The sequence below is a fragment of the Microcebus murinus genome, chromosome 4 (assembly GCF_040939455.1).
Source record: "Microcebus murinus isolate Inina chromosome 4, M.murinus_Inina_mat1.0, whole genome shotgun sequence".
NCBI lineage: Eukaryota > Metazoa > Chordata > Mammalia > Primates > Cheirogaleidae > Microcebus > Microcebus murinus.
Genome location: NC_134107.1, coordinates 62,529,896 through 62,541,981, shown reverse-complemented (window position 1 = coordinate 62,541,981; position 12,086 = coordinate 62,529,896). Strand labels below are relative to the sequence as shown.

General features: G+C 38.5%; 1 protein-coding gene across 5 annotated transcripts in view; it reads left to right on the top strand.

Moving 5' to 3' along the window:
* PAK1 (p21 (RAC1) activated kinase 1) overlaps positions 1-12,086 on the top strand; it is a 188,600-nt gene that overhangs the window by 111,701 nt on the left and 64,813 nt on the right. For all 5 annotated transcript variants that reach the window (XM_076002330.1, XM_076002331.1, XM_076002329.1 and 2 more), the window contains exon 11: positions 11,823-11,940. In XM_076002330.1, the coding sequence (XP_075858445.1) occupies positions 11,823-11,940 (118 nt within the window). The remainder of the gene's footprint in view (positions 1-11,822; positions 11,941-12,086) is intronic.

Sequence of the window (12,086 nt, the reverse complement as noted above, 5' to 3'; positions counted from 1 at the left end):
TGAGCAGTATCTCTTTTTGACATAGGGTTTATTATCCATATTTTACAGATGAAGAAACTAAAGTTTATAAAAGTTAATAACTTGTCCAAGACTGATAAGCCAGTAAGTAGCAAACCAGGGTTTTGAATTTGAATATTCCTAGTACCAACATTCATGCCCTTTCTATTATATCATGGTCTTTTCTCCCATACCTGAAAAAAAAATTAGGCTTCTCACCTATAGTTTAGAGACCTCATAGGTGTAGGTGAGATTGCACTGTCTTCAACTCTAATTTCTTTACTACTTACATTGCATTACCAGCTACCTCTGACTGTTTTAGGCAGATTTCATAAGTGTACTTTCTTGTTCTTCATCTAAAATGCTGGTAAGCTTCAGTTTCTTTGAAGAGGAAAAGAGCTGGATTTTGACTTTTCCAATACTTGATGTTGATAGCTGTATAGTAATAAAGACTTCTTGTGTCTCCTTGATGTGGATTCTGACTGGCTCTGAAGAATCCTTTGAAAGTTATTAATCACTTTCCCATCTCTTTTAAGAACTTGTTATACAGAGAATATATCTTGGACAAACTACTGAAGGCCATGGAGATAGTAGGTTTTTAGCTCAAGATAAGGAAAAATGAAACCTTTCAATGAAGGTATGGCCTATCTCATAAAATAGTGAATTCCCATCAGTGGAGGCATCTAAACAGTAAAATACAGGACTGTGTTATTGAAGGAATTTGTGCTCTGGGAATGGGATTAGAAGACTTACAGATTTATTTATTTATTGAAATCACTGCACATTTATTGGAAAAAAATAAATATGAGGTAAATACTAACAATAGTTAGTTAGGTAGATCCTAACAATAATTTAAACAAGCTACCTGATTCTTAAAATCTAGGTGAACTTGTAAGGCAGTAAGTAACAAGTCAGTGGAAGATTTCCTTATAAATATATATATCATGGAATAGATAATATTGTGAAAGAAAATCACAAACCAATTAGTAACAATCTAGCCATTCAATTTGCAGAAAAAGATACAATTTTTTGATATATATAGAATTACACACAAGTGTTAAAGGATAAAATGTAAGGGGAAAACAATAATATGTACAGTGTGTTCTTAACCTGGTGTTTGCAGAGTGCTCTTACTACAGGTTTATCGAGAAGTGATGTCAGATTACATTGAACTTTTACTGATATAATGCTTCTATCACTTGATATATTAATAATAAGAAATTTCCTTAAACTACTGCATTTCTCTAGAAACGGTGTCAATCTTCCATGCACAAGGCTACAAAAATCCTAGATTTATTTATTGATTCTACCTTTCATGGTATTTTCAGAGGCATATACTCCACAGAAGTATATACTCCACTCAGAAGTAAATAAGGCTCAGTCTTCGCCTTCAAATAGCTTCTGGTCTGATATACAAAAAAATATATACATCTGTGAGAACACAGAAGATGGGTGTCACAAATGAGGGTCTGTGGTTTTTATAAGATGTCCCAGAGGAAAACTCCATCCATTTTTGTTCTTCTGCAAATATGTGATGCTCTGAGGCTTTACCTTTGAGATGGGATTTTTGAAGGTGTGTTGGTGTGGCATGTAGCCACAAAGTATTTGAGGCAACCTGAATCTGGTTTGCATTGTCTTAGCTTTGACAATAATGTGTCAGGCCCATGAAAAGGGTATGTGCTTTTTCATATTCCAGAAATAGTCACTTGGACCCTCACATTTCCTTCCCCAATAAGTTCAAGTTGACAGTTGTCTTCTTGATGTGTGGATGGGAGGCCATAAGTGTGCATTCTTTGTCGGAGAGGGAATAGGCTTATTCTAGTGGAAGACTTTTTACCCAATCCTGCATTCTCTTTTGGTCCATGTCTTAATCTATTCAGGCTGCTATAACAAAATTTCAGAGGCTGGGTAGCTTATAAACAAAACAAATTTATTTCTCACAGTTCTGAAAGCTGGGAAGTACAGCAGATTCGAAGTGGCAGCAGATTCAGTGTCGGTGAGGGCCTGCTTTTCGGTTTCTAAATAGTGCCTTCTTGCTGTGTTCTTACATGGTAGAAGGGGCAAGGCAGCTCTCTGTTGCCTCTTTTTTTTTTCTCTCTCTCCTGTCTTCCTTTATTCTTTTCACACTTTTGTTTTCTATGATTTTTTTTTATTGCGGCATATTATGGGGGAACAGATTTTAAGGTTTCAATAAATGCCCTCCCCCCCCCAAGTCTGAGTCTCCATCATAACCATCCCCCAGATGGTACACATCTCACTCCTTATGTATATATATACCCACCCACCTCCCGCCTCCCACCTGCCCAATACCCTATTACTGTAGTACCTATGTGTCCACTTAGGTGCTACTCAGTTAATACCAGTTTGCTGGAGAATATATCTGGTGCTTGTTTTTCCATTCTTGGGATACTTCACTTAGTAGTATGGGTTCCAGCTCTAACCAGGAAATGTTGCCTCTTTTATAAGGACACTAATCCCATTCATGAGGGCAGAGCCCTCATGATATAATCACTTCCCAAAGACCCTACCTCATTATACCATGACATTAGTGATTAGATTTTCAACGTAAGAATTTTGGGGGACACAAACATTCAGTCCATAGCAGTTCAAGTATCCATACATAGTCTTCTGTCTCAAAAGAGATTGTTAAAGAAAGATTTAGTCTGTCATGTTTATTCTTCATGGACATTAAAAAATTATAAGACAGATTGCAGGGTTTTATGTAAAGAGCACTAGATGAGTAGTCAAGAAAATAGGTTTCAAATCTTAGCCTTTGCTTGAGACCATTTGTTAAAATCTTTAAACAGTATTTATGTCTGCCCAGCAGTAGTTCCAATATTAAGATGAAGATAAGATGACATACAACACAACTTAAGCCAACCCAAGAAATGTTTTTTTTTTTTTCCAAACTAGCTTTTTTTTTGAAGGCTAGCAATAGAGTCTGCAGGGCTCCGATTAGCCTCATTTTTTGTTTGTCCTATTCTATAAGTGAGGAAACATTGACCAGACAAACATTAGCTAAATGACCTTTTTATTTATCATCCACAAGGTTGAGTGATCTAACCCCTAAGTGAAATTATCAGTTCTAACTTGTGTCAGCCCATAATCTCACCAGGGATACATTACTAAATAGTAGCCTTGGCTTAACAGAAGAGACTTTGGCTTTGCAGCCCTTACTAAATTCATTCCATTCCTAGAATCACAGGCACTCAAAGTGGGGATCATTGTCAGCATAATGCCTGTGTATACAGCACTTTACAGCTTTTAAAGGATTTTTTAAACCATTATTTCATTTAATATTTATAATTATCTATTAATTTGCTCATTGATTTATTCAGTAAATATTAGCATCTGCTGTGCTAGACTCTGGGGATAAAGTCTTTTTTTAAAACAATTTTTGTTTCAAAATATTAGAGGGTGAAAGTGTTCTTGTTAAATTGAGGAATTGCATTATGCTGAAGTCAGGGCTTTTAGTGTGCCTGTCAGTAGAATAGTGTACATTGTACCTGATAAGTAAGTTTTTATCCCTCATCTCCCACTCATCCTCCCCCTTGTTAGTTTCCAATGTCTTTTACGCCCATTTGTGACCATGTGTATCCATTGGTTAGCTCCCAGTTATTAGTGAGAGCATATGGTGTTTGTTTTTCCATTCCTGAGATACTTCACTTAGTATAAGTTTCCAGTCCATCCAAGTTGCTGCAAACGACATTATTTCATTCCATTTTGTGGCTGAGTAGTACTCTGTGGTATATATATACACCACATTTTCTTTATCCATTCATCAACTGATGGGCACTTAGATTGATTCCACATCTTTGCAATTGTGATTTGTCCTGCAATAAACATTTGGGTACAGGTGACTTCTTTTCCTTTGGGTAGATACCCAGTAGGGGGATTGCTGAATTGAATGGAGGTCCATTTTTAGTTCTTTGAGGAGTCTCCGTAACATTTTCCATAGAGGCTGTACTAATTTACAGTCCCACCAGAAATGTATAAGTGTTCCTTTTTCATTGCATCCATGCCAACATCTATTGTTTTTTGATTTTTTAATGCCATTATGAATAGGTATAAGGTAGCATCTCATTGTGGTTTTAATTTGCATTTTCCTGATGATTAGTGATGTTGAGAACTTTTTCATATGTCTGCTGGCTATTTGTATATCTGCTTTTGAAAAAACTCTGTTCAAGAGAGAGTTTTCCCCACTTTTTAATGAGGTTATTTGTTTTTGCCTTGCTGATTTGCTTGAGATCTTTATAGATTCTGGATATTAGTCTTTTGTCAGATGTATATTTTGTGACTATTTTCTCCAATTCTGTATATAGATTGTCTTTTTACTGTATCGATTATTTCCTTTGCTGTATAGAAACTTTGTAATTAAGTCTCATTTATTTATTTTTATTGATGCTGTATTTGCCTTTGGGATCTTAGTCATAAATTCTTTTCTTAGGCTGTTGTGTAGAAGAGTTTTTCCTATGGTTTCTTCCAGAATTTTTATGGTTTCAGGTTTTACATTTAGGTCTTTAATCCATCTTGAGTTAATTTTTGCATATGGTAAGAGATAGGGATCCTATTTCATTATTCTGCATGTGGCTATCCAGTTTTCCCATTTTTTGAATAGGATGTCATTTTCCCAGTGTATGTTTCTGTCTGCTTTGTCAAAAATTAGTTGGTCATAGCTATATGGTTTTCCTTCTGGGTTTTCTATTCTATTCCATTATTATTGCTTCAGTGTATCTACTTTATAGAGTACCATGCTGTTTGGGTTATATAGCCTTGTGTAGTATAATTTGAAGTCAGATAATGTGATGTCTCCAGATTTGTTTTTTCTTAAGATTGCTTTGGCTATTCAGGCTTTTGTTGTTGTTATTGTTGTTTGAAATGAAGATTACAATTATTTTTTCTAGATCTGTGAAATATGATGCTGGTATTTTGATGGGGATTACATTGGATCTGTAAATCACGTTGGACAGTACAGACATTTTAATGATGTTGATTCTTCAAGTCCATGAGCATGGGATGTTTTTCCATTTGTTGGTGTTATCTGTGATTTTTTTCTTCAGTGTATCATAGTTTTCCTTATAGAGATTTTTCACCTCTTTGGTTAAGTATATTCCTAGGTACTTTATTTTCTTTGTAGCTATTGTAAATGGTATTGTGTTCTTGATTTGACTCTCTCCTTGATCATTATTAGTATATAGAAGTGCTACTGATTTTTGTACATTGATTTTACAGCCTGAGACTTTCCTGAATTTATTTATCAATTCTAAGAGTCTTTTGGTGGAGTCTGTAGGGTTTTCTAGATACAAGATTGTATCATCAGCAAACAGGGATGATTTGCCCTCCTCTTTCCTGATTTGGATGCTTTTTATTTCTTTCTCTTATCCAGTTGCTCTGGCTAGGACTTCCAGTATTATGTTGAATGGAAGCAGTGACAGTGGGCACTCTTGTCTGGTTTCAGTTCGTAAGGGGACTGCTTTCAACTTTTCCCTATTCAGTATGATGTAGCTATGGGTTTATCATATATAGTTTTTATTATTTTGAGTTATGTTCCTTCTGTGCCTAGTTTGTTGAGGGTGTTTTTCATGAAGTAATGCTAGATTTTTATCAGATGCCTTTTCTGTATCTATTAAGATGATTTTATAGCCTTTGTTTTTGCTTCTGTTTATGTGGTGAATCATATTGATTAATTTACATATGTTGAACCATCCTTGCATCCCTAGAATGAAACCCACTTGATCATGGTGAATTGTCTTTTTGATGTGCTGTTGAATTCAGTTTGCTACCATTTTGTTGAGGATTTTTACATCTGTGTTCATAAGGAGTATTGGTTTTCCTTTTTTATTGTGTCCTTTCCTGGCTTTGGTATCAAGGTAATACTGGCTTCATAGAATGTGTTAGGGAGGATTCCCTCCTTCTCAGTCTTATGGAACAGTTTCAATAGAATGGGGTGCTAGTTCTTTGTAGGTCCTGTAGAATTCAGCTATGAGTCCTTCTGGACCAGGGCTTTTTGGGGGGGAGAGATTTTTTCATTACTGTTTAATCTTGCTACTTGCTATTGGTCTATTCAAGATTTCTATTTCTTCCTGATTCAGGCTTGGGAAGTTGTGTGTGTCTAAGAATTTATCCATTTCCTCTAAGTTTTCTAGTATATACGAGTAGAGGTTTTTGTAGTAGTTTCAGATGATATTTTGTATTTCTGTGATATCAGTTATAATATCTTTTTCACTTCTATTGAGCTTATTTGAGTTCTTTCTCCTCTATTTCTGGTTAATCTAGCTAGTAGTATGTTGATGTTGTTTATCTTTTCAAAGAACCAACTTTTTGTTTCATTGATCCTTTGTATTTTTTTTTTTTTTTTTTTTTTGGTTTCCATATCATTTAGTTCTGCTCTGAACTTTCTTATTTCTTTTCTTTTGCTAGCTTTGGGTTTGGTTTGTTCTTCATTTTTAGTTCCTTGAGATATGACATTAGGTTGTTTATTTGCCATCTTTCTGTCTTTTAAGGCTATGAGTTTTCCCCTTAGCACCACTTCAACTGTATCTCATAGATCTTTGGAAGCTTGTGTCATCTTTGTCATTCAGTTTGAAAACTTTTTTTATTTCTGTCTTGATTTTGTTAATAACTCAAGGATTGTTCAGCAGCAGGTTGTTTAATTTCCACATATTTATGTAGTTTTGAGAGTTCCTCTTGGAATTGGTTTCTAGTTTTATTCCACTGTGTTCTGAGAAGAGACCTGGTATGATTTCAATTTTTCTAAATTTGCTGACACTTGTTGTGTTGCCTAACATGACCTATCTTGGAAAATGTCCCATGTGCTGATCAGAAAAATATATATTCTGCAGTTTTGGGGTAGAATGTTCTGTAAATGTCTGTTATATTCATTTGTTATGCAGTTCCATTTATGTCCAGTGTTTCTTTGTTCTTATGCCTCAATGATCTGTCTAGTTCTGTCAGTGAAGTGTTCAAGTCCCTGGCTACTATGATGTTGCTGTTTCTTTCTTTCTTTAGATCTAGTAGAATTTGCTTTATGAATCTGGGAGCTCCTGTGTTAGGTGCATTTATATTTAGGATTGTTATTTCTTCTCATTGAATTGATCCCTTTATCATTCTATAATGACCATTTTGTCTTTTCTTTTCTTTCTTTTCTTTTTTTTACCATTATTGATTTAAAGTCTATTTTATCTGATATGAGAATAGTTACTCCTGCTGACTTTTGGTTTCCATTTGCATAGAATACTTTTTTCTACCCTTTTACCTTGAGTCTGTGAGAATCTTTGCAAGGTAAATGGGTTTATTGGAGACAGCATATATTTGGGTTGTGTTTTTTAATCCATTTGGCCAATCTACATCTTTTAAGGGGGGCATTAAGACTTCATGTTCAACTCCTACACTGCTGGTGGGACTGCAAACTAGTTTAACCTCTGTGGAAAGCAATATGGAGATACTTTAAAGCAATACAAGTAGATCTACCATTTGATCTAGCGATCCCATTACTGGGCATCTACCCAAAAGATCAAATGACACTCTACAAAAAAGGCACCTGCACTTGAATGTTTATAGCAGCACAATTCACAATTGCAAAGCTGTGTAAACAACCCAAGTGCCCATCCATACATGAGTGGATTAATAAAATGTGGTATATGTATACCATGGAGTACTACTCAGCTTTAAGAAAAAATGGTGATATAGCACCTCTTGTATTTTCCTGGATAGAGCTGGAACCCATTCTACTAAGTGAAGTATCTCAAGAATGGAAAAACAAGCATCACATGTACTCACCAGCAAATTGGCATTAACAGATCAACACCTAAGTGGACATATAGGAATAACATTTATCGGGTGTCGGGCAGGAAGGAGGAGGGAGTAGGGGATGGGTATATACAAACATAATGAGTAAGATGTGCAATGTTTAGGGGATGATCACGCTTGAAGCTCTGACTCGAGAGGGGAGGGAGGCATGGCCAATATACGTAACCTTAACATTTGTAAAAAAAAAAAAAAAAGACTTCATGTTCAATGTTAATATTGATATGTGAGATACTGTTCTGATCATCATTTTATTATTACCTCGTTGCTTTGTTCTCTCCCTTGTTTACTGTTTTATAAGATCTGTGAATTTTAACTTTTGGATGTTTTTATACTGGGAGGTATGAATTGTTTTGTTCTATGTATAGAACACTTTTAAGTTGTTCTTGTTGGGTAGGTCTAGTGGTGACAAGTTCCCTTAGTGTTTGCTTATCTGGGAAAGACTTTATTTCTCCTTCATTCATGAAACTTAGTTTTATAGAATACCATATCTATGGCTGGCAGTTATTCTCTTTATGGACTCTAAAGATAGGATTCTATTACTTTCTGGCTTCTAAGTTTTCTGTTGAGAAATCTGCTATTAGTCTGATGGGTTTTCCTTTATAAGTTACTTGATGATTTCTCCTCATGACTCATAGGAGTTCCTTTTTCATGTTAACTTTGACCAGTCTGATAACTATTGCCTTTGCAATGCCCTTTTTGCAATGACTCTTTTAGGTGTTGAGCTTCTTATAGATGGATGTCTCAATCTCTAGCAAGACCAGGGAAAATTTCCTCAATTATTCCCTCAAATAGGTTTTGTAAGCCTTTTGCTTTTTCTTCTTCACCCTCAGTGATGCTATGATTCTTTTATTTGGCTGTTTTACATAATTCTGTATTTGTTGTAGACTTTGTTCATTCCTCTTGATTCTTTGTTCATTATTTTTGACTGCTAATTTGAAAGAGTTGTCTTCAAGCTCTGAAATTCTTTCTTTTGCTTAGTCTAGCCTATTTTTAAAACTTTCCACTGTATTTTGTTTCCCTAAATTAATTTTTCACTTGCATGAGTTCTATTTGGTTTTTTATTTTAATATATCTATTTCTCTAGTAAATTTTTAATTCATTTCCTGAATTATTTTTCTTGTTTCTTTGAGTTGGTTTTCCATTTTCTCTTATATCTCCTTGAACTTCCTTACAATCCATATTTGGAATTCTTTATCTGTTACTTCAGTATTTTCATTTTACTTGTCATCCATTGCTAGAGAGCTGGTATACTCCTTTAGGAGGATCCTTTCAGTCTGATTTTTCATACTTCTGGAGTTCTTTGCTGCTCATTCTTTCTCATTTGGAGTAGTTGTTGCTTCTTGTTTTGGGATTTTTTTGTTTAGATGGAACTTATTTTTCTCCCCTCACTCTTAAGGGTATGCCCATAGCATATGCTGGGTAAGGATCTTTGGCTTTGCTTGTGGGTACTTTGATGGAGGTCTAGGTTCTAGATGGATACCTTGTTTATAGATATCCTTAGTATGATGGTTTTTCTCAATTGCTAGTTATTTGTAGGCTGTAATTGTGGTATACTGTGTGCATGGGCAGATCCCCTGTCTCTTGTTGACAAGGAGAGTTGGAGGTCTTTCAGATCCCTTCTCTTTCCCCAGCTCTGTGGTTTTCTTAATAGTATGAATTATATTGGGACACCCAGTTTAATCTCTTAAGTCAGCAGATGTCACTTGTGGGTAAGAGCCAACCACACCCTATATGATTGAATCAGTAAATGCTCTAATGGGCTGTACAAGTTGTCCTCTCTGCCAGTAGGTGGCACTTGAAGGAAAGGGCCAGCTGCAGTGGTGTTTTCTGGGACCTGTGACTGGTTCTTGTTGTTCAGGGGAAGCACTCGGATATCCTAGGCAGTGGGTGATGCCCTAGGGCCTAGGTCACTCCTTGTGCTCTATCACAGCCATGGCGGGTAGAGGAGTGAGGCTGGGCAGGGCTAGGTTGGGTGAGTCTGCTTCACAAAGTCAGGCATAAGTTCCCAAGCTGCTGGGGAAAGCCACCAGAGAGGGGCTCAAGCGGCCCCACAAAGCCATAAAGTATGTTCATGGGGGCGGGGCAGTCTGGATTTCACAGTCTGGCAGATGGGAATGGATTTCACTCTTCTCCCTCTTCCCTTGTCCCACAGAGCTCCTTCCAGTGTCTAGCCACAAACAGCAGACCAAACTAGCTGAGCTTACCAGCAATTGCACCGCAAGCTGGGAACTTCCCTGGCCAGGATCCCACCCTGGACCGAAAATGCGGCTTTCTTTTGAGGGGAGGGGTGCTCCTCAAGTGTCCTACGGCTGTGACCCACTCGACACTCTCCTTTAGTTCTGCCTAAGTGGGCTCCCTCACCTACCATGATTAGTTCACAAATCTCCCGTCTGTGCCCATGAGCAACATGATGGAGTCTTGGGGTTACAGGGTCTGGGGTTACGGGTCTGTGTCCCATCCTGTGATCCTCCAAATTCAGTCTGTGGCTGTGCCAGGGAGAAGTGTGCTGGTCCCAAGTTGCACATGGAGTGGTTAAGCAGGCTTAATTTCCCCCTGCTTCAGGGTATGCCCTGCTATGCTGGAGCAGCCAGGTGGGTAGCACTGGGGAGGGCCAGCAGGCAGAGGGCTTGTACAAGCATCCCTTTGTCTGCTCCAGGTCTTTAAGAGGAAAGGCATGAGCCCTACTCTCTTTGAAAGCCACTGTGTGGCCAAGTGTGCCAACAGAAGGGAAACAGTGGCTCCTGAGAGCTCCAGCTCCATTGTCCTTAGGGGCACCCATGCTCACTGATGCGGGGACTGCCAGGCCTGCATTGGCAGCTGTGGATGGGAGAGGGGAGGAGGAGGAGAAGAGTTATATGGAGGAGATATGGCACTCTGGTCCTCATTGTCTGGAGGGGCTTCCCTGGCTTCCTGCACTATCCTCTCTTCTGAAGGTGGCCTGCCCTGAAAGTCTGAGCTCTGGGTTCACACAGTTCCCCTGGAACCCACTGGCCCCCTATGCCCACTGCAGTCTGGGCAAGAGTTGAGAAATGTTTGTGTGGGCACTAGTACCAAGAAAACTGAAGGGCTGAAGCTCCCTGGGGAGGACAAAGGCAAACAATGGCTAGAAAAGCAGTATGGTGCCCGCTGCCTCTGTTAGGGTCTGTGGTGAGAGTGAGCAATCCTGAAGGGGGATGGTAGCCCAGTGCTCTGTTCTCAAGAAGCTCCCAGTTTACTGGCGGCAGCAGTTTTCAGGCTTGTGAGGGTAGAGAAGCTCTCCAGCAGTTTGGGAGCCTGAAGTCTGCCAGAGGTATGAGGGGAGGAAAAACAAACACTCCCATACACCCTTTCCACGGAGCTCCAAATTCCTTGGGGGTTGATTCTGCTGAAATGCTCCTTCTTGTTCTGCCCGACAACTTCTTCCTGTGGAATCCCTAGTAGGTTCTGGCACTTTTCCCTCAGAATTATACCTAGGCTATGTTTTTTTTCATCTACAACTTTTCTTTCTTTCTGAGACAATCTGATGACTCCCCTCACCTAGAGTCTTGAATAAAGCCCAGTACTTGGTCTCATAGATCTCAGATCTAGTGGAACTCCCAGGGAGGTTTAGTGGCTCTCTCTAATGTTGGCAACATGAACTCCAAATCCCATCTTTGTCAAATGTGTAGGTGCTCCCTGCTTGTTTGCTTCTAGAGGTGTGAGAATCATGCCAATCTTTCTAATTTTAGGAAGTTTTCATTTGTGTTGTGATGAAACACATAATTTTATTGTACCTTCAACCTAATCATCTTAGTTCTGTCCTTTTGGGGTTTCACAGAACATGTATACTTTGTTTCTCCAGGAGCATCCATAAGAGATTCAGAGTTAGTGACTCTGTCTGCCTGATTCTGCTTTTCCCTAAAGTAAAGAACGTTAGAGTCTTCCAGAGCTGTTGAGATGCAGTTTCACTCTGTGTACATGCTTAGCCTTTGAAACCCAATGCTGTGGCTCCGTGTACTCTAATAGTTCCTTCTCATGCTTTATCTGTACTCCTGCAGTTACCTTGTGGGAGATGAACTGTGGGTTGTTATGGAATACTTGGCTGGAGGCTCCTTGACAGACGTGGTGACAGAAACCTGCATGGATGAAGGCCAGATTGCAGCTGTGTGCCGTGAGGTAAGAGCAAGGGCCAAGCAGCCTTGAGCAGGAAGGGCCAAGCAGCCTTGAGCCTCCATAACCCTATACCCTGAAGTTCCACACCTAGGGAGAACTCAGCCTGAGCTCTGTGGAAGTGGGGAAAAATTAGTGCTGACGATCACATC